Below are 26,571 nucleotides of genomic sequence, written 5' to 3'. Positions count from 1 at the left end.
ATTAAAGGAAGTAAAAGGTGTTGAGAAATCAATTCTAGGAAATACATAGTAGTGACATTGTCAAGTGAGAAAACAAATGAAATATCAAACAAATTCTTAGTCATTGTTAATTAAGAGCTATTTTTAGTACATGTATCTGGAAAACAAAAGAGTATATTTTCAAAAATTAATTTTTGCAATAAGAAAGAAGTAATTTTAGCTTGATTAAGTAAAAGTTATGAAAGAATCAGGCAGTGTTTGTTGTACACAAAAAATAAAGTATGATTACAAAATAGAGAAAAAGTCAGTAATTTCCATAACAGATATGTGTACATTTTTTAGGAGTAAATATACAAAAAAGTAGTTATTAAAATATAATTTTGAATGATATTTCTATGATCATCATCTTTGTGTAACTGCTCAAATTGACAAACAGGCTGTTTTCTAAATCTTTATTATATAAATATGTGTCAATGATAGAAATGGTCAAATTTCATTAAGCAGGAAGATGAAATCAGGTCCCACAATATTGGACCTGTACCTGATGCCAGATACCAAAGAGGCTGCCATATTTTATAATTTAAACAAATTAAGAAAGCTATCATTTGCCTATCAAATGGACCATTCCTATGTCCCTATAATTATGAGGTTTAATGCAGCCCTGAATTCACTAAAAAAACTTGAGAGTTACAAGTAAGGTAGATATATTTGCCTGATTCTTACATTCACTTGTACTCAACATACTATCAACATCTCCATTTTAGACCTGTCCTTTGTGTCAAGCTGTAACAATTAAATACAACAATGTAAATAATTGTAAAAATATTATAACAAAGGAAGTGATGATTAAAAGCCAAATCATTGTGCTAAATAAATACACACAAAGAAACAAATACATGGTGATGTGAAAATATACAATATGTATGTGGGAGCACATTAGCTCTAAACCTTAATAGGGTGAAAATTTAAAAAAACATAATTAGATGAAAAGTCAAAAATCTAATTAACTGAAATAACATAATTGAAATGATAAGAAAAACAGGATGAAACAATTTATCTGCAGTAAATAGGCAGTGTTTAAAATGGGTACCAGTATACAAATTTAAAATTATGAACAATGTGAACAAATCTATGAATAAGCAACTGAAAATGTGAAATTAGTTGGAGATACTTTAATTTGGAATGTGGATATTTTCAATGGCAAGCAAGCATGAATACCTCATCCAAAAGCTCATTATATTCATGGTTACGAATCTGTTTAAGACGTTTATAATGGTCATCATATTTTTCCTGATATAGAGGGAGCCCTGTCAATGTGCCATCTTTCCCAGATGAAGATAATCCACTCTTTTGCTACAATCACCAGTAACATTTTGTATAAAATGTGTGTAGAGGAAAAACAGCAATAAAACTATTCATGTTGAATTTCATGTCAAACCATAAATAAAAATATTAATGTATGAACACTGACTTTCAACTTCATTAAAGCAGTAAAGGAAAAAAGCAGTTAAGCAAACCAAAATAAAGTGAGAGAAAATTTTTTTTTTCAAATATGAAAGAAATTATTTTTCACTATTTCAGCACATCTAATTATACAATTACACAATATGAATTGAAAAAAAAAGATGATCATTTTAACATGAAAATGCAGTTTCTAGTAAAAGAAAATGATAGCTACAGTCTACAAATCATAAACTCAGAAATATGTGTTCAATGGAAAGGCTTGTGAAATAAGCTTACACGATCAAAGATATGAACATAGGGGAACACATCAAAACAATTCTAAAGTCTGGAACTTCTAAACATCTGTTTAACAAATACAGCTTTTATCTGTCTACTATATATAGTAAGAGTTCATCGTGCTTTAGCTTTTAAAAAAAGGATTTAGTGAACACATCAGACCTGAAAACACCAACACACATAATTGTCAAGAACACTCACGGTTCATACCACAACATTTAGGATTCATAAAATATGTTACGAATAAACAGAGACAATCAATAATTCACATGAAAAATACTTCAAACAAAGAAAACACCATCACATTTGAACAAGGATTAAGTAACACACCCGGAATAAAACTTCATAAACTCAATCATAATGCTAACATAACTGAAAATTCTAAAAAGCCTGAATTGCTCACTTTGGAAATCTAGTGATCATTTTGTTTGATCAAGTAGATAAAAAAATAAATTAGTAATGGAGGCTCTTCCTTACATTATTCTTCCTTATATTATTCCTGCCAAAATTTCTACACCTTGGTTAAGCTTTAGCAGAGATATAACCTAAAGTGGGCTGTTTTGAAGGCTCATCTATACTTATTCTTGCTAAGTTTGGTTAAAATCAGTCCAGGGGTATTAATGTAATCAAGCAAAATGTGAAAACTTAGTGACGGACATAAAGTGATGGCATCTGCTCACTTAGACCTTTAGTCCCCATAAGCTAAAAAGTCCAAAAGAATACCTGACACCAGTACAATAAGTGTAAGATGACAATAAATCAGATGACAAAGTAGAGCTGTTAGCTACAAATCACCAGCTGATGTACCTGATTTATGTAATCATGATAGTCCTTTTCTCTTCCCTCAGTTAGATATGTTTGTCTAGGAGAATTCAACTTTGGAGACTCTAATTCATTTTTGATGCCTTCCTATAAACCACAGGATTTGTTTAATCATTTATTTTATTTTAGAAAATTTGTTTTGTTGAATTTAAAGTATGTTCAATGAAAACATCAATCTATTCACAAATTTCTATAATTTTAAAAAATACCATTTAAAAGAAGATTTAGTGACAGAATATGAGATTACAGACCAGCATCCCATGCAGGCTTAACGAAACTTCAATTATTTAAAGAATTTATTTTAATTACTTTATCAACACATTCAGTCAAAGAACATTATCAATACCTTTATAAGGAATTCATTGTATTCCATGTTTCGTGCTCGTTTCTTTTCTCTTTCAATTCTTTCCTTATACTCCTCACCAAATTTCAAACTAGATCTATCCTGAGGAGTTGCCTCCCTTATCAATGATTTACTCTATATTTAGTAAAAATATACATGTAGAATGAACTGAATGAACTTCTGATCAAAGAACTTTAAACTAAAAACAAAAATATGGTGGTTTTTTATATGAAAAGACAGAAGTAGGTTGGTTTGTAATTTAGAAAAATTATGCTTGATAATATAATGGTTTTCAGAGGTACAGTTTATGAAATTTTTTCTATAGAATTAATTTTACTGATTTTTTTTTAAAGAATTATACCTTTCTTTTATTTTGATTGTTTAAGAATTCCAGGTATTCTTGTCGCCGTTGAGATGCCAGTGCCATCTCCCGGGCAGACATCAATTCCTCATTGATATTCAAACTTGTAAGATAGTTGCCTGAGGTTACTGGTCTCAATCTCATGTCCAAATTCCCAGGTGGGACAGAGTAGTGAAATTCAACCCTCTCTGCATTGGGTTGACTATATGACTCTAATGGTGCACCAACTGTAGGCCTTAATTCACTTTTCTATTTATAAAAACATCATTGTTTCTAAGAATCAAGTCACAATATGTTTGAAATAACAATACAACTGAGTATCAATAGCATAGACACCTAAGTTACAGTATAGCCCTATTCTTACACTGACTTTGAGGACATGAAGTAGAGTCAAAATGCAAATAATGGGAGATGAGGCAGACCACTTTAAAAGACAGGACAACTACAACCTACTATACACATCCATCACAAACAATGGTTATATCTACATCCAAACCTTCGTCACTCCAAAGAAAACTAAGAACTTAAATAAAGAGAGCAATCTATAAATTTCCATAACCCTGTAGGTAAACCATCTTTTAGAATCTAGAACTCCCTTAAAATAACTAATACCTATCCCTGCCAACCACCTGTGAACACCTGTACCCCTCTCACACCACAAACCTGTTGTATTAAGAATTGGTTATATTCCTGATTTCTCTCCTGAGCTAAAGCATGACGTCTCTTACTTTGATAATCATCAAGTTCTTCTTCCTGTCTAGATGAACCTTTCTCTTTTTGCTAAATTTCAAATTATCCCCTGTTAATGTTCTGATGATGATAGATACAAGTCTACTCTATGTCAATTTATTTTTTGTACAATTAAAAAGCTGTCCAACTAAGAATCCTGTAAAACTGGAATTAGGTGATTTGGTTTGAGAAATCTTAAAGTCAAATATTTTTAAGCTTGATGTAAGAGAGCTTGAATTTAATGGAAGGGAGAGTAAAAGATATTTAAGGTGAAACTTATCATAGAATGTGTTACTATCCATGCATGCATTTCTAGGGTTTTTTATTTTGTTAATTAAATGTTAAAATTGGCATTTCAAAAATTTCACCTCAAGTTCCAATGGTATAATGCATTCTGTTGCAAAGACTAGGAATATAAGGATTTCAAAATCAATATATAAATAAAATAAATGAAACTTAAAATCAACATTTTTACCTTTTCTACTGACAGAAAGGAGGCAAATTATATACTGGTAATACTCACACTCATTTGTAGTAAATGACAAAAGTACATATTCCAAGTTTTCTTTAGACTACTTTTGTTCAATATTTACAAAGGTTATGTACTTACAATACATAGATCTAGGTTCTATGTGTACTACATAGAGAAGCAAGATGACTTAGAAGTGGTGGAGAGAAAAATCAGACTTATCTCATGTGAGGAAAAATATCAGAAAACCATTGTTAGCTTTGATACTTCCAGCCTTCAATTACCATCTGCTTGATTCTTAAGTAGATGGTCAATAATAAAAAAAATCTTGAATGGAAAACCGGGGTAATTTTTCCAAGTTTCTAACTGACTTCTCATGTGTATAATGGTGGTAAGAGTAAGAGCTGGTTCTGATATGCCATAATTATGTATATGAACTCTAAAGCAAGAAAATGGGTAAGACAAAATTTAGATGGCTAAAGTCATGATGACAATTAAATACAGAAAACATATATTTCAAAGATACAATAACAAACTAATATAGACATACACATTGTATGACATATCACAACACACATGACATATCACAACACTGTATGACATATCACAACACACATGACATATCACAACATTGTATGACATATCACAACACACATGACATATCACAACATTGTATGACATATCACAACACACATGACTTATTCTTCCTAATGTTATTTACTCAAAAGGAGAAACAGCATTAATAATGTTTAATGCTATAGTGAAAATGAGAAGAATTCAGAGAATGTTGAAAGAACATCCAAGGTTTAAAAACAAAACCACTGCATAAATAAAAACAAAATATTCCACTTTCAAAAAATTAACAGAATATTTTGATTTTCACAGAAACACATAAGTAGCAAAAACTGCTAAAATCACATTAAAAAAATCCCAATAACAGCAATGATTTACACCATCAGCACCAATTAATGTACTGAGCATCAGACTTTGGCCAAGTCTATGTTCTCCATTGTGCATTTGACCTTTGAATGACATTGACACATCAATTGCAGAAAATATGCATTGTAAGAAAATTCTAACCAAAGAAGGAAATTTCATGCATCATTTCTGAAAAATTCTTTCAGTAAAAAATATTATAATTACTTTGCCATACATAAATTGAGATTCAACAATTCCAAATAGAAAACACACATCTGGCCAAACTAGTAGATACTCCCCAAGAGAAAAAAATGATACACTGTGCTAGATACAATGTATACATCAGATCAAATATACCTTTTCCAAATATTGATTATACTCTTTATTTCGTTGCATTTCAAGGTGTTTCCTAAATGGTATGTACCTATACTGTCCAATAGGAAGACCCCATTTAGGTGAACGGTTGGGCTGCCACAAAAATTACAGATAAATTAACTTTTTTTTTGTGCTAGTTTATTATAAAATAATCAAAATTAAAAATTATTTCAAAACAGAACATAGCTTTATCTGGTTTCATAAATTATAATATTGGAGATTTATCAATATATTTTTTTTCTTTGGAAAAAGTTAGAATTCCAGCAGGGAACTAAATCAGAAGTCAATGTAACACTCTACACATTATACATCAATATCTAAGGCTTTATAATCATATTATAAAGAGATAAGACACAGTTAAGGACAGAACATTTAACATTACAGAGATAAGACAAAGTTAGGACAGACAATACAAGAGTACAGAGACAAAATGGAGTATAAGATTAAGACAGGAAGGTATTAGACACAAAAATTCAGAGCATAATATCAACACACTATTGTCTTTAAAGTACAGATCCATTTAAGACTCAGGCAGGTCAGACAGTATTGGTGATACATGAAATTTATAAAACTCTTCATTACCAAAGTTCATTAATTTCACCAGCGAAACATTCCCAATACACTTTATAGCACAAATGATCATGGATGGTGATTCTATCATCTCTTCGTCATTCTCAGCATATCTATATGTACCAAGAGTGTTTTCTAGGTGTTTGGAATGTATTTTAGAAATAAAAAGTACCCAAAATTTCTTTTTTTAAAAACCAGTAAGTGAATCACCACCTGATCCTTTCATAGATAGATACTTAAAATAACATCATTTTGTATTTTGAACAAATTTTTAGGCAAATTCTTTTTACAAAGAAGTTAGATTTTTTCTTTAAATATCTAGTAAAAAAAAAAAAAAAAAAAAAATATTAAAAAAATTTTTAAACAATTTTTTTTTAAGAATTAATAGACTTTTATAAAAATTACCTTTAAAAACTCATGACAGCTAGATAGAAATTCAATTTACACAAGTTATGAACTGACCTTATACAAGTAATGAACTAACCTTAGACAAGTAATCTTGGTACTCTTCCCGTCTCTGTGAATTTAAAGTTTGCTTTTTACGTTCATAGGCATCAGCATCATAGTAGTCTCCCTTGGATATGTCTGGACGTGGTGCATGACGTTGCTCGTCTAATTTCTGCCGTCTCATATCATCGTCATGCTGTTTCTGTAGAAACATATAGCTCAGGGTGATTTTATCAAAGCTTCAAAGACAATAAATAACTAGAACATCCCAATATAACTCATACAGGAGAGTTTACCTCAATAAATAACCAGAACCTCCCTATATAACTCATACAGGAGAGTTTACCTCAATATAAATATCTTATAAGGAAAGAAATTCACCTACAGAAGAAGAGAACTTTGTATATCAGGTAGGAACATCCTTGCTGTTTCATGTGTCCATAGTTCTTTTGTTCTATGATAACTCTATGTCAAAAACTAGCATAATTAATGTTCAGCTGAGAAATTAATGTGATATTATTGTAATACATGTGACAAGGTTGTAATAAAAATAATTTTAACTTTTAATACGAACATTTTTTTTCTCTATCTCAAGAAATTAAAATCATATGTTCGTCTAAAATGACAATTGTATAATAACCTTAGCTAAGTACTCCTGATATTCATGTTGTCTCTCATCTCTATTGAGTGGACTCTGTCTCCGATCATCAAAGAACCCAGTCCTTACCTCATCAATGGGCTTCTGTTTGTCTTGAGGCTGAGGAAAAGTATCATATCATAAAGAATGTTGGTCATTACTTGACTTCTCCTCTGAGAGAAATAAAATTGAATACAGATCCTACAAGCCGTTTCTATTATTTCTAAAATACTATATGTTTACAAACAAACTACCAGTGCCCTGAAAATTACAGGTTTACTCTGATACTTAGTTTACAATAATATATTCAGGAATCTTCAAAGAACAACTAAAAATAATCATACACAGCAGCTCAAAATCACTGCAAAGTTAACAGCAGATTTTCACTGATACAAGAAAACTGTTCTTCAAAGAGATGAACCACTCATGTTCTAAAAATATTAGTTCTGCATAAAATACTTGAAAGCTCTGAAACTGTCACTGTTAGATAATGGTATAGTTATAACTATTTTACTAATTATCAATAAATTTAAGGAAAAATCAATAAAAAAATGTGGTTTCATGAAGGTTATTAGAAGAGGGTGAATAAAAATATGGCATTTAATATGAAAGGAAAAACTAACATCTTTCTATTTTTTTCAGAGTCAATGTTTTTTAATGTACTGTATTATAAAATCTACAGAGTATGAAGCACAAGGGTTAATTTAGCAATACTTCTACCTTTAAGTCGAATCTAAGATATTTTTGTTGCCGAAACGGCAGTCTCAAAATCTGAAAATATTTAAATGGTTACAGTTGGTTTTACCATCAATGTGATGGGTTCCATGTAAAGTATCACAAAAAAACCTTAAAACTTTAATTATACTGGGTTTCTCTTTAGCCTAAAAACTTGCAACTACAACAAAGAACATGACTGCATACTTAGCTGACAAATATTCTAAGGACTTTACCATTTTTTTTTTTATCAAAATGTACAATTCAACAATTCGGATGATAACTTTGATTACTCAAATCATGCAATGACTAATCATACTGTTAGTTGTCTATTTAAACTCAATATAAAACAATTTCTAGTAATGGACATGCAGTTATAATAAAAGCAATGGTTGCTATGGTTACATGAATTCCTGCATTGAATACCTGTAACTGTTTAGTTCTGTTTTCTGATCGAGACTCAGGTTTGTTTCCAGTCTCTACATATTTAGTTTCAGAATCAACAGATTTAGGTGACGGAGCTTGACGACCATTATTCCAATAATTAGGAGTCTGTCTTGATTTATCCTAGTGCACACAAAAATTGAAGATCAAAATGGCTCTATCAAAAATGAAAGTTTTTAAATATTTGTTAAGTTAGGAACATTTTTAGTCTTAGCACTTTACTGTTGATTTGTGATTATCTTTCAGCTTTGCTCTACAGCTATTTTGTCATTACAATGGGTATCCCACTGATCACTTTTTAATACAGTATCATGAACACCCTTTCCTCTATAAAATATCAACTGTTGGAATGCTATAAGAAGTGTTCTCATTATAAACCACATCTTTATCATTTGTTTAGGTTGTGCACAGTGTTAATCTATGCTAACAACTCCCAATGCCTAGTGTAATACACACATGAACATTAAACCTGAATATGACTATATGCCTGGGCCAAAGCTCCTTGAATCACAATAATAAAGATAACCTAGTAATAAAATATTACCATAGAACCTTGTGCCGTTCTGTCATCATGGGGAGGTACTCGTGAGTTAGGGTGTGGTGGGGGTCTCCCTCTTGGAGGACTACGAGGTGACATTCTGTTAGTTGGAATTGGTGAACCACTGTTTAGTACTGGAAGAATACCTTCCTGCTGTGCTCGGTGAAACAATTGCTGGTTCTTTTGCTAGTGACAGAACAAAGGGGACAAGTGAACAAAAACTTGGATGGAGATTACAGCTATGTTTAGGGATGATGTAGAATGTTAGAAACACATGTCAACATTGTTATCTTGTTAAATCACTATATGTAACTAGTTAAAATCACTGCATTTTCAAAACATAATTATTACTCAATATAACTCAAATACTCTTGGTAGATATATCCTTTTTAAATCTAACAAGAGAAGTACTCAAGGATACTGGACTTGCAATCATTCATCTTCAAAAATGGTGACCTTAACCTTTTGGTATCTAATTCTATATGGAATTTGTCTTATTATAAATATTCTGTAAAAATTCCATTCAAATCCATTGAACCAACTGAAAAGATAACTACATGACAAAAACTGATTCTAACTAAACATATTCAGAATTTAGGAAGAGCAGAATTTTATCAGTAATATGCATGAGTTCAGAAAGTTTACCAAAAATATATTTCTTTTTTACTTAAATAACGGTGTTCCAAATAAAACATATGAATGGTTGAAATATCCGCTTTCTTGTAGTCAAATGTAAGGATACCAAATAATTTGTGAACTAAGACAGCAGACAAACCTACAAATGAGAAAAAGTTAAAAACAAAATAATTATGATTGATAGTGAATGTTACAGTTAAACACCTTTAACAATTCCTCTCTGTACATAGATTTCTTAAGGTTCTCCAACTTTTTTCTTTCTTGTTCAGTGGCAATATTTAGACCACCAGGTGGTGTAGGTGGTGGTCGTCTACTTGACAAGATCTGATTATCTTTTTCTCTCTATAAACATTGTAAGGTTAAAGTTTACACACAGTTAACACACACACACAATCACCTGGAAAACACAACTAAACTATATGTTAACAAGTGAATCTAATAACAAATTCTATCTAACATTTTACCATCTTTGATTTTTTTTTAAATTTTCACACAAAAAAAAAACACATTATTGCTATATTTTATAACTTTAGATTCAAAGTGAACATCACAGTGGTAATAATAAGATTTTTCTTTCATTTGAAGGTTCCCATGAATCATAAAAGTAATTGTTACTATCTTTAACACCATCAGCTTCATAGATCATTATACATAAAGAAAAAAAATATGACAAACAGTACATGAGTATAGAAACTAACAAAGTGCAGCCTTCTTTAACTACAACCTACGAATTCTGTTCTATCTCTCAAAAATATTACATGTAAGTGCTGGAAAAAATGAAATGATGCTAACCAAGTTTCATGTACCAATCCAAAGGGAAAACTGCTATAATAAACACTGCAGTATATGAAGCTAGTTTGTGGCAGTTAAGCATTTGTGATTTCAGTGGAAAAAGTTAAAGATTTAAAATCATGCAAGAGTATTTATTAAACTTTAAGGCCATGCAAGTATTAAGAAACAAACTTTTCAAAACCACAATTTATAAAACTTTTGTCAGATTATTATACATGCATTCAGAAACTTTTATAAAACTTAGGAAACAAGAAACCACAAATACAGGAATATGACTCTTTACAGACAATCACATGACCAGTTTCTAACAACTAAACAACAATTAGAACTCTAAACCTGTGGTTATTAAGGTGAAGACAGACTCCAGATTGCTCATTGACAGACTTCTAAGTGAATAAAATTGCAAACAAAATTATTAAAAATAAGCCTGTGTATTTACTGGTCACAATTTATAGAATAACCAAAGGAATAGACTACTCTATATTGTAATAAACATATCTATGAAGTATCAGTTTTACACTGACACATAAAATGATGATATACACAGCTATCAAAAAGTAATTAATAATACATAAAACCTATTACTCAATAAATTGTTCATATTCAGCATCTATATTTTCTTACTTTTTAGCCTAAATTAAACCTCATCTAAATATATATATTGCAATATTACAAGGGTTTCTGTTATGTTTAATCTTAGTTTTTCTGTAATAACAATGCATTCTAATATTCTAAACAGTCCTCCTATAATACTAAGCCAAGCATTACCACTATAACATAAATTAATGTAGTATTTTAGATTGTTATAAATGGACTATTAAAACAGCTGTTTTGAGTAATAACTGAGCATTCTGGAGTCAATAGATCTAACTGTCTAGGACCATAGCCTCTTTAACTAAGGTTACCAAGACACATGCATGGAATACCTTTGGTAAGTCAGTAAACCTGGGACTAGGAGAGCCCACAAGGGGTCTCTCCTCGCTTAGGTTACCCAGATAGGCTGGGGATGTGTCCAGCAAGTGCTCTTTGGCTCGAAAGAACAACTGCTCTTGTCTTTGCTAGAGTGCAAAAAAAAAAAAAAAAACATAAAAGAGATGTTATAAAAATTATAGAAATTAGGACTGGACTTCTACATTTAACACAAAATAAGAAGTAGAAAAATTAATGAAGATTAATTGTTTTAGTGTAAAATCTGAAAATAAATAAGTTTATATTTAGAACAAAACTATACTACAAATGGAGATGGTAGTACAAGCATTCAGCATACCTTCAGTAGAGAATCTTTATAATCACGTCTTAATTCGGCCTGAAGTTTCTTGCGCTGAATTTCATACTCCCCTATAGGTAAGCTGCCAGGTGGAGTGTAACGATGTCGATGCTTGATTCGACTGGCTTCTTCTGCATGTTTCCTTTTCTATTTAGAAATTTCTTGGTATCATTTTTTTCCCTATATTTTTTTTTCATAAGTAAATGGTTTTAAGCTGATTATTAAAAGTTTAGATGTCTTCTCATCTAATTCACAATTTGGACAATACTTTCTTGTATATTACATATAACAGAAGAATAATATTTTAGTAATAGTGAAATAAAATCTTGATCGACTGTGTATCATTTCATCTGAAAACATCATATGTGATGCTACTTCAAAACTTCATACAAAACAACTTAAGAGAAAAAATAAGACAGACCATAATGATAGCAGGTACTAAAGGCAGAAACTAGCCAAGGTATTCCTAGATACTCTTTATAAAGCTTACTGAATGCATGTATAATTCTTCACACTAGCCAATGAAAGATATGCACACATTTAGAGCAAAGTAAAATTAAAACGGAGTTGACAGATTATCAATGACTGAATGACATTTAGTAAGCTGATAGATGCTGAAGTTAAAATGAAAGAACAGAATGTATTAAACACTTAGTAGGGATAATCATGAATGGCAAAATATGCCAGAAAAGTATACCATTTGAAAAATAATAACTAAAATGAAGACAATGAAATGATGCAGTATACAGCTATAGTGAGACAAAGCAAACAGGTTTTGTTGATGCAGTGCAGTGACTGGTTAGACAAACAGTGTTCCATTATCCAAACATTAGTTAATCCATCCAAAACTTTATAATGTTCCTAACATTACACTTTCATTTAATTCACCAAAGTAAGGTCATTTTACAGTGATACCCAATCAACCAACATCATCATCCCATGACTAATGTTTACCTGTTTTTCAAGGTATTCATTATATTCATTTTTACGTTCTTGTGATAGCATCCTCTTTCTTTCTTCATGGTGTCTAAAACTCATGTTAGGGTAGTCCTTTATAAGAAATCAGAAACTATGGTCACCATCTGATACCAGCATTGAAGTGGGATACATGATATATTCATACCATTTATAATACCAGACATTGTTACATAGAAATAATGCTGGAAACAACTGCACATTATTGGAATATGTCACTTACTTTATTTCCTAATTCTTATCTTAATTATTTTATTTGAAATGAGAGCAGAATTATTTATACATGTGTATGAAAATTTTATTTTATTGATTTGTGTGCACTAGCAAAATGTTTACCTACATTTTTAATGTATTAACTTCCTCCTTAAAAAACTATAAGGCCATATTTGTAACAAACCTACTCAATTTTTTTTAATAATTGTCTAATCTTATTTTTCTTATATATACTTTATTTGTTCAAAAATGTTATTTGGTAGGATGTTTAGAGAAGCACAATAATTCATTTAAACTGAGTGGTTAATTATAATAATTAAAACATCTCAGTCACCATGTAGAAAGCAGCAAGTATGGAAATATATGATACTTATCTGTACATACATATTATAAACAGTCATGTAAGGTCAAAGGTCATAAATCAGAGAATTATGTGCATCATGCATTCAGTAGTGTGGGACTAACTTTGTAAGATTACCAACAGATTCCCAGGATCATGCAGTATATCTATTGAGAACATGAATTCTCATGCAGTTTACCTTAAAAAGTCATTAGTTTTACCTACAATATGGCCTCTAATCAACTCCTTGATTTGTAAAAAATACCACTGTGTCAAAAAAATTGGTGATGGTCTATACAGCTTAATTAAATTAGCCAAGAGAATGAAGCTTTATTAAAACTAGCATTAAATATGCGAAAGCAAATAGTTAAATAGGTATTAATATAAAAATTGAATGAAAGATTGAAAAGGACAATGACTCAGAGAAGACGAAGGAATTCTACAAATGATAAATATAAAATTATAAACCCCTATTTCTCATCCAAATAGGAATCAACAACACCTAACAAAAAAAGAAACATATTTTCATGGAAGCATAGCCTCACAGTAGATGTATAGGTAACCATAGATCTCATATTTTATAATTCTGCACCTCACTCTTGACCTATATAAACTTACGAGGTAATCATTGTACTCTTTCTGCCTCTCCTCCCTCAAATCTTTAGAGATCTGATGATGGTCATACATCTCTGGTTCTGGAGGAGGTTTGTAGTTTCTTTGAGAATTCAGGTAAAGTTCCTCTTTACGTTTGTTTTCTGCTTCTCTTTTCTATAAAAAAAACTCCAAAGAGTCAAATTTCAAATAGTGTTGCTTATAATAAAAAATGAATGACTCCCTGGTCAGAGCAAGCCACAACAAACAAGGGTTAAAAATTAAGTTTTCCTTGAAAAAAAAACTTTCTATTACAGCCTTTTAGATAAATCCTTATGAAACCTTTCCTGCAACTGTAAGTTGATCAGCCAATTGACTGCTACAGAGTTGATAAAGTACTCTGTTCTTCCAGGAAAGATGTGAAGTCCTGTTGAAATGTTTAAGATAATGACCTTATTCATGTGTAAAATATTTTCATCAACATGAGAATTATTATTACCTTAGAAATATTAGAACAATAAAAAAAATTTTTAATTGCTGATATTGAAAACTTTTGACTTTGTCCATTTTTTGCCATTTCTATTTTAAATTTCAACAAATTTTAAGCATATTCTTGTCAAGTTCTCAATACTATAACATTTCTTAAATATGAAAAGAAGCAATCTGAAATATATTACTGTTTAAACTACATATACATCCCTATCTACAGATGATTGTTCAAATTCTACCATATGATAATCTTACACATTATAGTTCTTGTGCAAAGAATGTTATACAAGAAATAGAAACAAAATCTTTTAGTTGTCCTGAGTAATACTACCATATAAATGTGTACTTATACAAGCTCTCTGAAGTTTAGATATTAGTTCTCTCTTAGAGTAATACTAGTAGTTGAGAGAAATTAATATAAGACTCCATCATGTGAAGAAAAAGAATATCTTTTATAATCAGTATTTCCCGGATGACATACAAATATTCTAATCTTAAGGCATATCAAATTTAAACAAAAAGTATAAAAATGGTGCAATAACATACAAATAAAAACAGGAATAGATCAAACACATCAGCATACTACTAGCTCTCATCAAATATGGAGAAGACATGTAATAAAAAATAAACACACAAACAAAACATGCTTTGTTTTGATTCTAAATGGGATCAAAGAGTTTAGTTTGTATATACATTTAAATAATAGTTGTTCTGCTTGGACTATTCATTTCATGGGGGGTCTATCCTTTAAATGGCCAAACTAATCTGTAAACAATAGGCCTTATAAGGAGTGGAAAATTGTAGTAAAATTATTGAATTGTAATAGAAACTAGTTCACAAACTTGTAGATTAATTGAAAGTGAACTCTAGTATGTTTTGCTGTAAGCCTCTGTAGATTATTCCACATCAACAGTTCAGTGGTCAACTCATTATAACTGTAGTAAGTTTTAAATGCTGAGGCAAATACAGAAGCAATATTATCTACTAATATAGAAGCCATTGAGAACCATTAGTTCAGAGCAATCAATTATTCAGGATGCAGAAGAAAATTTTCACAGCTTTGAAACAAATAAACTGAAACTTCATTGCTTTAGACATTTTTAAAACAAACAACTTATACGGATGCTTTGGGCAAAAACTAATCATGTTTAGGGAAATCATAAGATATAAAAAAAAAAAGGCATCGTGAAGACCTACATCGAAAAATGATAGGAATTCAATGGTAGAAAACTAATTATACTGGACCAAAATAATTAGTTGGAAGAAATAAATTAGTTTGTATATGGAACAATTAAGTCTACATATTAAAGAAGTGTCGCTGTAAAAAAAGGAAATCATGCTTGTTAATAAATATATAGCTGTGTACTAATTGTGTTAATCTGAAATAGAAAATAATATCAAATAAGTGGTGTTGATATAAAAAAATTAAAGGGTTGCACAGCACTCTGTGGAAAACAGAAATAATAAGATGTGCGTAATGGAAAAACAAAAATCTGCATAAAGGAAAATTAGCGTCTATAAACGAGTGGCGCCACCTAGCATGTGATACCTGGGCCATAAACTCAATGCATTCTTTCTGGCGCTGATCATCATAAACTTTTCGAGATTCCTCATACCCACCAACAGGAAGACTCAAACCATGTGTATCCATGTAATTTACTTTTATGTTCTATAAAAATTAACAGACTTTGATGTTATTATTTACCCAAAGAAGCATTTATCAAAAGAATCTTATATCACAGAACTATAAAATATCTAAATAAATACAAACACCAACTGTTATGTCTTATACATAGTAATAATTGTAATTATTGAAATGTCCTGTACATTCTCCTCCTGGCAATAGTAGTTCATTCTGTATCTTAAAACCGTTTCACATCACTTATTTTATTATAGAAATTAAAACAGTTAAGAGAATTAAATGAAAAAAAACTTACATCTCCTTTATCTTAATATTGTGCAATAAAAGCAGCATATTAGAGAGTAAATCACAATCTCTGAGCAATGGGGTAAGTTAGGTCACTATTCTGATGCACAATACATGTACATCTCTTTTACCCCCATCACAAATATGTTAATATCATAGTAACATATAAAGACTTAATCAAAAATTAATATTTCCAGCATCTCACTAATCACTAATTACTATGTATTCAATTATTACAAAATGCATGAAATAGAATGTTACTCATTTGTTACTCATCTTAAACACATATTGCTCTTGTTACTAAACCGATATAACAAGACCAATAACTAATTCAGTAAATTTCACTAAGCAGGTCTATCAGGCAATTACTTTGTCCAACAGAATCTCAGGTATGGCTGTCCTACAGAATGTCCCTGGTGTGTCTGTCCTACAGCATGTCTCTGGCATGTCTGTCCTACAGAATGTATTCTGGTGAGTCTATCCTACTGAATGTCTCTGGCGTGTCTGTCCTATAGAATGTCTCTGGAATGTCTGTCCTACAGAATGTCTCTGGTGAGTCTGTCCTATAGAATGTCTCTGGTGTGTCTGTCCTATAGAATGTCTCTGGTGTGGCTGTCTTACAGAATATGTCCCGCATGCCTGCCCTACAGAATGTCTCTGGTATGTCTGCTCTACAGAATATATCCCCCATCATAAAAAAGTTTTATATCCTCTGGCATGTCTGTCCTACAGAATATATTCTGGTGAGTCTATCCTACTGAATGTCTCTGGCGTGTCTGTCCTATAGAATGTCTCTGGAATGTCTGTACTACAGAATGTCTTTGGCATGTCTGTCCTATAGAATGTCTCTGGTATGTCTGTCCTACAGAATGTCTCTGTCATGTCTGTCCTACAGAATGTCTCAGGTATGTCTGTCCTACAGAATGTCTCTGCATGTCTGTCCTACAGCATGGCTGGTATGTCTGTCCTATAGCATGGCTGGTATGTCTGTCCTACAGAATGTCTCTGGCATGTCTGTCCTATAGAATGTCTCTGACCTTTCTGTCCTACAGAATATCTCTGGCATGTTTGTCCTACAGAATTGTCTGTCTACAGAATGTCTCTGGCATGTCTGTTCTACAGAATGTATCTACATAATGTTTCTGATATATCTGTCCTATAGAATGTCTCTGGTATATCTGTCCTACAAAATTGTCTCTTTTGTCTGCTGTACATATATCTCTTATGTGTCCTTTATAGAGATTGTCTAAGTAATGTATAAGGACTTTGAAGTCTGACTGCATTTAAAATGGTTGACCATATTATTAGTGTACTGTAAACAATGGTGATGATAGCTAACTGTTATGTTACATTGTAAGTTGTGGAATGACAATGTTGTTGAACTATTGCTGAATTAAGCCAGAAACCATTTCAAGGGGTAATGCATCAATAAGGACTCTCAAGAATTTATTTTTCATAAACTCTTGGTTTTAAAGTGAAAACAAAATCTGATAGATTACAAAACAAATTAAATATCAGTTACTTCCAAGATGTTGAACATCAACTTTATCTAGTTCACATTAATGTAACACTATCCAGTCTGAGGCTGATTCACTAACAGATCTGACAGGGTAATCTGTGCTTCTGATGAAAAATTGTATTAAACAATAAGAGTAAATTTGACTTGTCTGAAAGAACAAAGAATAAGAAGAAAAATTGAGACCTTGAGAGTCCTTCAAACCCAAATAGAGCTGTATACCTTATCTGGTTTCCCTGAATCTGTTCCCTGTGGCTAATATAAAATAAAATCATACACAAAACTTTCTCACTCACTTCATTCTGTATTTCCTAAACACATTAACCTAACAGTACTTGTATAGGTTCATAGTTTGACAACAGAATTAAAGCCTAACAAATGTATTAACTTTCACATTTAAACAGGACTTTTGCCCAGTGAATCAATGTGAACCATATTCATACAATTAATCTCAGTGAACAGCTGTGAGGTCCATTTCCAAAGCCTAGAACCTAGTGACTATTTAATACTAGAGTCTATAGTACATTTAGTAAGTCACATGTCAATCGTGTGATACTATACCTTGTTCATCATATCTTCATACTCTCTCTGTCGTTCCCATTTTATTTGATCAGCTCTTTCTCTCTGCCTGATGTCACTATTGCTTACAAACCCTGAGGTTATCTGAAAGAAAATAAACAAAACAAAACACTTATACCAGGGTATTGGTCTGTTTGATAGGGTGAAGTAAAATAGAAAAAAAACTATTACAACAGGAAATATAGTAAATTGTTTCTAAAACTGGTCCTGACTGGATATATTGTAATGGATGTGACAGATTTTTGTTATATTCCCTTCAATTTGCTAAAAAAAAAAAGAACATCACAGACCATAATCAAAGCTTAAAGCAAAATATTTCTGTAAACTTTCTTTGTTTATAATTAAAATCACAAATTAAAAATAAGACATTGATGAGTAAACTAATTTTATCCCCTTGCTACCTCAACCCCCCCACCCCACACACACATACACATACATAAGGTGGTGAACTTTAGTTTGTACCCTCAATGTTTGTTTACACAGTGCATCACATCTTGACAACTTATCTTTACCTAAACAACAAACTTTTAAATGTTTATACATTAACATCGTCTATTATGTCAATGTTTCAAAAGAAATAATTCATATCCTCTTAAACATGTCTTTTAGTTCCATCTCTTTAAACATTCAAATACAGGTTTTGGTCCTATACAATATCATAGTAAATTGATTTTCAACAAAACAGACTCAATATTTCATTTGCTTTCCTTTATTCATACTGGTTTCTCAGGTGCATAATCGTATACACCACACCTGACATACCATTATTCTAAAGCCTCAAATGAAATAAACTTAATTTTCATTGCTAACTGGCACAAAATAAAAAAATAGATTTCTCCATATATTGGAATAACTTTAAAGTATTATTAAGAAACTTTAAAATGAAATTTACATATCTTATGAAATCTTTTTATTAAATTGTGATGATCATTTCTAAAGGTAACAAATAAAACTTGATTGATGACATCACTGTAAATTATAATACCACTAATAAAATGATAATAAAAAGTAATTTGACAATTTATTTATCTTAAAAAGACCGTCATAAGCACTTCTGAAGATCAGAATTTATTTCAGTATTCTAATATATTAAAAGAAAATTCATTAGAATTTGCCTGAACTGTAATTGCCTCAGCTAATTAGTTCTATAAACACTAAAGCTGTTGAGTCCTGAATCGTTTTACACTAATAAACATACAGATCTTAGTTACTGGTGGAATGAACAAGTTAAAGTAAATATTAACTGGCTTAAGGTCGCAGCTCAAATCTATTAGTCTTGGTTTTCTCAAATACACAAAACATCTCATGGTGAACTCTGTTGTACTATTAAACAAGAATTCAGAATTGAACTATATCTCCTCACATTGTCACCAGTAGAATATAATTTTTGACAAGATCAAGATGTTTTAACTTAAAATTACCCATAGAAACTGTGAAGTGGCCTAGAGTCCCATAAAATCATAGAATATGTAATATTTGTAAGAAAGGGATAGGAGATGAATTTCATGTATTCTTCAAGTGTAATACATTTTTGTAATCCAACTGTTAAAAATTTAAGATCTTGTTATATTCTAGATTACTAATCAAACACCTTAATATGATTTAATTTGGTGGATTTTTGTCTATCTGTAACATTCAATTATACGAAGAGTGTGTGTGTTTATTTCTGAAGAATTGCTAATATCATATAAATGTGAATGTGTGTGTATTCATATATAATATAGACTGTTCTGTATACTGTTTGTATGTGTGTGTGTGTTTGTCTCCTATACATGTATGTGTTATGTACATGGTCCTCTTGTTTACTACTGTGTCTAAGGCTATCAATAATTCTATCTACAAATAGCTCTGACATGTTTGGAACTGTAAACATGTAGCCCACTCAACACAGACATGACAACTGGTGCTCTTGTTTGACAATTTGTTTCAGAGGATAATGTATTTATTTCTAATTTCTTTGTTAAACAATAAAGATAGATAAGACAATACTCACTGGTCCATTTTGATTCTGAAGTCGAGGATCCCAGTGGTTCTCTATCATTGTACTCATGATTGTCTACAATGTAAATAGTCAATCCATAAGTAATCAATAAAATCCTACAAATATAAATCATCCCTTAAATTTAACATAGAAAATACTAAGTATCTTTTTGTCTATATAGCTTTTTCTCATTTTTCTTTAAGACAATGGTGGATGAACATACTTTAGAATTTCATTCATAGGTCACTGAACTTTATTTGGAGATAATTGTGCCACCAAGGCTAAACCTGCTTAAGAAAAACAGGGAGAAAAGACGACTCTTTCACACAAGGGAGAAGTAGGAGGGGTCAGGGAGAAGTGAAAAGAAGTTATTACAGAGATGTGCATCATTCACAACCATTTTTATTTTTTTTTTATTTTATGATATATGATGTTAGTGACATTATAGGTGAATTATTCAAGATTTAAATTTTTATATAGATTATGCTAACTGTGTCTAAGATGACTTTTCCCCAATTTGCAAGCTTCTTAAAAAAACTGTCTACAGAGTTTCTTAAAAATCTATTTTAAAAACTCTAAATATAATTGTGATTGAATCATAATTACATATGATATTTTCACCTGTTATTGATTGTTTTTAATTAAAAGTACATTATGTAATTGAGATTCATTTTGATTATTGTCGATTACTTTACAAACTTCAATTAGTTGCAATCAATTTTGATTATTCATGTCTGCAAAGAATACCTATCTGACATTTTCTCATCATTCAAAAAGATATTTAGGGTCACTGAATTTTTTCCTCGTTTTTTTTTCTCCAAAAAACTAAAATTCACAATATATTTCAATAAAACATTTTTTGCCAATTATCTCCACTTTGTAAGAGGCCTTTTTAAAATTGTTAGCGATTATACCATACATAGCTTTAGGTAAAACATTCTTCAATTTAAAGATTAATTTTTTTTACTTTTACATCATATCAAATACTATTTACTTATTGCAAATCATACTTCTGTACAAATTTGCAAAAAAAAAAGATGTTCCGTGTAATATAGGAATGATGTAACTTAAGTTGAGTTTAATTCCTCTTTGAATAATGATAAGCTGTTTCTATAGAATATAAGAAGATTGATAAGTTTCTAAAACATATCAGGAGCGTTTACTACATGTTAGCTTTCTGAAAGGCCTTACTTCACCCACATGGTCTTGAATGGCACAAATAACTCTAATAAAAACAAGACAGAATATTCATCATATATGCAAAGTTGTAATTAGCAAGCTGAGCCTAAAACTCTTTGTAGGGGATAAAAGGTAAAGGTTAACTTATATGATTACATGTGTGCACAAGTCAACAATTAACAATAGCTCTGTCGACCAACAATGATTATTACAATTGTTTAACAGATTCAGCTCCTCACATGGTCCCTGTCATGTGGGAAAGGATAGCCCAATATTCCAAACTGAAAAATCAGTGAAATCCAAAGGTTTAAGTATCTGCCTGATCACCTTGACAAGTGACACTTGAGTTGAACAATCAATTGGCTTCACTGTCCCAATTAAATGCTAGACTTTCAGTATAAACGTATATAGTATGAATCAAACCTATGGATCACTTTTTTCAGCTTTTCATTTTGTGGATATAAGTATCAAAAAAATAAAATGGCAATGTAACTATAGAGCACAGTAGCATTACCAATTCAAATAATTTTATTCTAATTGAGGTTACTTATGTAGCAATTAAATGTATATCTAAAATTATTGTTTCCACTATATACTAACAATTTTAAGTTTGAAATCTACATAAATAACCAGCATTACAAGGCTAAGTGCAATGCTGCTCTAGCAAGAGTACTCTGTAAGTGCAGTTACTTGAATATAGGAGAGTTCACCAATCTCATTAGTGATGTCATATTCACTAATGTGCATATCATTAAGGTCAAATTAGTTGGCAAATAAACAATTGACAATTTCATGATGATAATCCTTATTTTCAAAACTTTATAATTTTGTTATTTTATTTCCAATTTTTGTTCTGTAAAATGTTTCATTGAGATAAAACAATTCAAGTTTTGCAGTCATGACGAAATTTGTTGGACCGTCGGACATGACCAGTACTTTCAGCTGCCAGTCCGGTAAAATTTGTGTGATTTCCAGACCAGATGTCCGGTAGGTATTTTTTAATACAAACGTCTCAACTGGAACTTGCGGTTTAAAGATGGTGTGCGAATCGAGGCAAGTTTAAATTGGATCAGAGAAATGATTTCCGTCCAGCAGATTTTGTTAGGTTGCCGAACCAAATGTCCGACAGGTTGAAAAATGATTTCGCCAGGTCTGGTTTTGTATGTGAATTTATAACTCTTTTACTTGAAAAATAAATTGCAATGATATTTATAAGTAATTGTCTGTTTTCATTTAAAGTTATTATCAAAAAATTATGCTCATATAGTCAAATTTTAAAAAATGAAAAAGTTTTGATGATTTAAAATTGATGCCCCCATGCCAGTCAATAGATTTTTTTGCCAACTAAAAACAAATCAAAGGTAAGTGATGACACCATGAAACACTCTCCTTTACAATGTACCTGAGATGCATAGGTTAAATACCAAAAAAATGTATTGTACACATAGCTCTAATTCAGGTCCAATTGCAAATTATCTGGGGCACAAAATGCATGTGCAATTCCAAAGATCTCACATCAGTTTCTAAGTTGGATTACTTATTATTTAAATTAATATATATATAAACGACTTTAAACAAATGAATAAGGATAGTACCCAAAAACAATTCTATTAATTATTCAGTGTGTGTTTCTCTCTTCTTCTCAGAAAATTTATGACACCTTCTTATGATAACTGTTCACTATTTGTCCTAATACGTTAATCTGATTAGGATTAACTTTTCTTACCTTTCTAATTAATCAAATCAACGTACCTGTTCAGTACTTCCGTTGTTGACATGCAAGATTGCAATCGCGTGGTTAGCAACAGAATGGTTTTGTGATTTTTATCTTTAAAACGTTCATGTACGTACTATTTCAATCAGAGTCCTTGTTATTTACATGTTCCTTCTTTTGAGTGTTGATTAAAACAGTTAAAACACCAAAATAATGCGATCTTTTCTATCTTGGAAACGAGCACCTGTTTTGATTCGGGTGTTGTCTAACTTTAGAGTACAATGTTTATTCCGGAAAAGAAGCGGATAAAATCCGGAGCAATTAAATCCTGATGAAGACATATCTGTCATGCTGGACATAGTCCTCTAATGTTGTTCGTTCTTATGATTGATAGAAAAAAACATCATAGCTTGCTTTTAATGCCGAAACACTAAATTAGTGTCGAGTCCAACAAATAGCTAGATGTGTGGTTGTGATAGGACAGTGGTTAGACATTCTTGATTAAATAATGTTAGTCTTTGAGAAAGGGAGGAGAGTGGACGGACATTTTGAGACTTTATAACTGATATTTTATCATGTGAACTTTTGATTAAATTAATATGTATAAGGGGTAAAACAACTATACAAAACATGAGAACAGGTACAAAATAATTCCCAATACATAATGAAATTCCAATGTGGCAACAGATAATAAAACAAATTATAACCACATACTTGTATCAATAAAAAAAGGCGTTACATGTACATATGAGATACCTGTATACATAAACAAGAATACAACCATTAAGATGACAAGGGTACGTGAGGAAAAATGTAGCTGTACAGGTTCAAATACAATTAAGAGAATATTATTAATATATAAATGACACATTAAAAGTAGGGAAATAAACATAATGAATAAATCATAACATAGACATGAACAGAGAGTTTGACCAATACATAGTTGTTTTACATAATAGTTAGTATATATAGGGAGATAGAGAACTTTAAGGAAAATTTAAAAAAAAACTTAGACGAAGAACTAAGACTGAAATAGAGATTCAAGTTCAAGAGGGTTCACCCTTAAGAAGGGAGTCTTCTGACTCTTTCTCTCTTCTTATTGTTTGTACGTTGCTGTTGTATTGTGATTGCTGAATAATGAAAGTACTAGTCGTACGTCTGCTTATTGATCATGGCCATGGAAGGTAACAGGAATAGATCTTCATACTGTTATATGGTGATCCCTTTTGGAATTCGGCGCTGGAAATCCCAAAAGGGATTAGTGTTCAACCGTTAAAAAAATAAAAATTGGAACGACTGTCTACTTTGATTAATTGATTCATTCATTCATTCATTCATTCATTTATTCATGATTTTTTAAATAAAAAAATAATAAGATAATGCTCAAATTCGTTTTAATTTACCACAATGGACGACCCAAACAATAAAGCATTTCAAATACATGACTTAATCCAGGGCCGGATCCAGACACTTTCAAAAAGAGGGATGACAACCAAGATTCATCAGAAAAAAGGGGGTGATAGGATATTATTTGTCATTTTTTTGTCAATTTTACACATGAAAATGACAAACTTTCCAATGAAAAGGGGGAGCCAACAAATGCACCCAACTGGAACCGCCGCTGTAACCCGAAAGGGATCATCCATCGCATGGTTCCTTTTGGTAGAATACTCTAAAATACAAGAAACGGACTTCATTCCTACTACGCTGAACGAGTATTTAGACTGAATATTTTCATTAATCTACATTATTATTTAATTACATCAGATTGTTTTATTCAACTTTTACTGAATGGTCATGATGATGTCTTAAAATTTAAACAGAGCATGAAATTTAAAACATTTGAATTGAAAGGTACATTGAAAAGGGTAAAGAAACTCCGATGGAGTTACAGTCACAAGTGTCACATATTCTATCATCTTGAGCTACTCCCCGAAATCTGCCCTTTTCAATCGGCAGTTTATTTTTGATACATATAAAGTTACATGAAGCTTTCCTCGAATTTACGGGTAGCTCTATTAATTTTTTTTCAATTCTATGTTCTCTTTTCAAAATTCTATAATTGTGACATTTAGGTGATTTATACATAGCAGTATAAATTGTTTAAACTGGTCACATAAGCGCTGTTTCACAATCTTAACTAGGTTTTCAGATTTACATATATTTTGAGATAGTCAGTATTCAAAGGAACCAGTCCAAATTCAATTGGAGTATTTCAATACATAGTAACCAATCTGAATGAAATACATTCTATTATGCAAAGTGTACAACAATTTATACAAAATAGATGAAATTGCACAAACATCTTTTCCATAAACCAACCATTCTGATAATAATTTAATAAATATGTTACAGTGCTCCAGCTAGAAATTGAAAGGGGCAGGGTGCTGTTGAGCAGAGGGGCACCTTTGTAGTCGGAAAAGGGCACTTTTGTTTTGGTTTGCATGTTTACCATGTCAGGTTGTTTGTTTCATTTTCTATGTATGTAATTTTCTTTGTTTCTTTGTTTTTTTTTTGATTGAATTCTTCTTTCTGATAACTACATGTAGCTGCTGAACCCCACCTCTTATGGTTTATATGAAAATGTTTTGATAGTTACTATATGCACTAAGATCCAGGACTGAAAGCTGGTCAATGATGTCTGTGTCAACAAACCTGTCTTGGATATTGGTAATCAGTTCGGTGAGGGATGGTTCTTTGACTTTTGTTAAAATTGTTAATAAATATGTTAATACCTAGCTCTCTCGAGTGGTTAAAGGCCGTGAGGTCTTTAATTTTGTAACGAATGAAAGTTTTAAGTAGGTCAATGAGTGCCAAGGCTACATCAGTTTTCAAAGACCCTGATGTAGCAAAAACATTGTCTACTCTACATGACAAATATGTTGTCGTACCAGCAGACAAAGCCCAAAACAACATTCTCTTTGTCTGCAAAATGTTTTACGTCCAATGTTTATTATCAGAGGTACATGTAGAAAATAAAAGCAGTGATAAGACCTATACCGCTACCACACTCTCCAAAGAAGAGATTTTGGAAAACCATAGATCTGTGCTATCCTCATTTGGTCTCTCTACCAAGGACGATGATTGTGATTTACCGATTATGTACTGGATTCCTAAACTCCACAAAAATCAATACAAACAAAGTTTCATAGCTGGATCTGCGAAATGTACCACCAAACCTCTTTCAAAACTTTTAACTTCTATACTCACAACTGTCAAAAAGGGTCTGCAGTCCTACCACAACACTTGTTACCCCCGTAGTTGTATTAATTCAATGTGGATCCTG

At 31.2% G+C, this 26,571-nt stretch overlaps 1 protein-coding gene across 19 annotated transcripts in view; it reads right to left on the bottom strand.

Moving 5' to 3' along the window:
• The window catches only part of LOC148630236 (uncharacterized), a 42,891-nt gene extending 19,314 nt beyond the window's left edge, over positions 1–23,577 (bottom strand). For 3 of the 19 annotated variants that reach the window (XM_088563859.1, XM_088563935.1, XM_088563943.1), the window contains exons 1-19: positions 23,324–23,562; positions 20,405–20,467; positions 18,394–18,495; positions 18,055–18,087; positions 15,939–16,058; positions 13,928–14,077; positions 11,782–11,928; positions 11,441–11,572; positions 9,927–10,064; positions 9,093–9,272; positions 8,531–8,671; positions 7,394–7,510; positions 6,791–6,955; positions 3,909–4,025; positions 3,246–3,494; positions 2,888–3,019; positions 2,527–2,628; positions 1,198–1,332; positions 724–762 (exon numbers count right to left, since the gene is read on the bottom strand). In XM_088563859.1, the coding sequence (XP_088419985.1) occupies positions 724–762; positions 1,198–1,332; positions 2,527–2,628; positions 2,888–3,019; positions 3,246–3,494; positions 3,909–4,025; positions 6,791–6,955; positions 7,394–7,510; positions 8,531–8,671; positions 9,093–9,272; positions 9,927–10,064; positions 11,441–11,572; positions 11,782–11,928; positions 13,928–14,077; positions 15,939–16,058; positions 18,055–18,087; positions 18,394–18,495; positions 20,405–20,461 (2,256 nt within the window). In that variant the 5' untranslated portion in view covers positions 20,462–20,467; positions 23,324–23,562. Of the gene's footprint in view, positions 1–723; positions 763–1,197; positions 1,333–2,526; positions 2,629–2,887; positions 3,020–3,245; positions 3,495–3,908; positions 4,026–5,718; positions 5,830–6,790; positions 6,956–7,393; positions 7,511–8,110; positions 8,162–8,530; positions 8,672–9,092; positions 9,273–9,926; positions 10,065–11,440; positions 11,573–11,781; positions 11,929–13,927; positions 14,078–15,938; positions 16,059–18,054; positions 18,088–18,393; positions 18,496–20,404; positions 20,468–23,297 lie in introns of all 19 variants that reach the window. The other 16 variants (XM_088563807.1, XM_088563827.1, XM_088563832.1 and 13 more) reach the window with 16 other exon arrangements.
• Positions 23,578–26,571: the final 2,994 nt, after the last annotated feature.

This window comes from Perna viridis, chromosome 1, assembly GCF_037379345.1.
Source record: "Perna viridis isolate PV_CMFRI_1.1 ecotype Kerala chromosome 1, ASM3737934v1, whole genome shotgun sequence".
In the NCBI taxonomy this organism is placed as follows: Eukaryota; Metazoa; Mollusca; class Bivalvia; order Mytilida; family Mytilidae; genus Perna; species Perna viridis.
The sequence above is the reverse complement of the archived record's forward strand: the minus strand, read 5'-3'. Positions and strand labels throughout refer to the sequence as shown.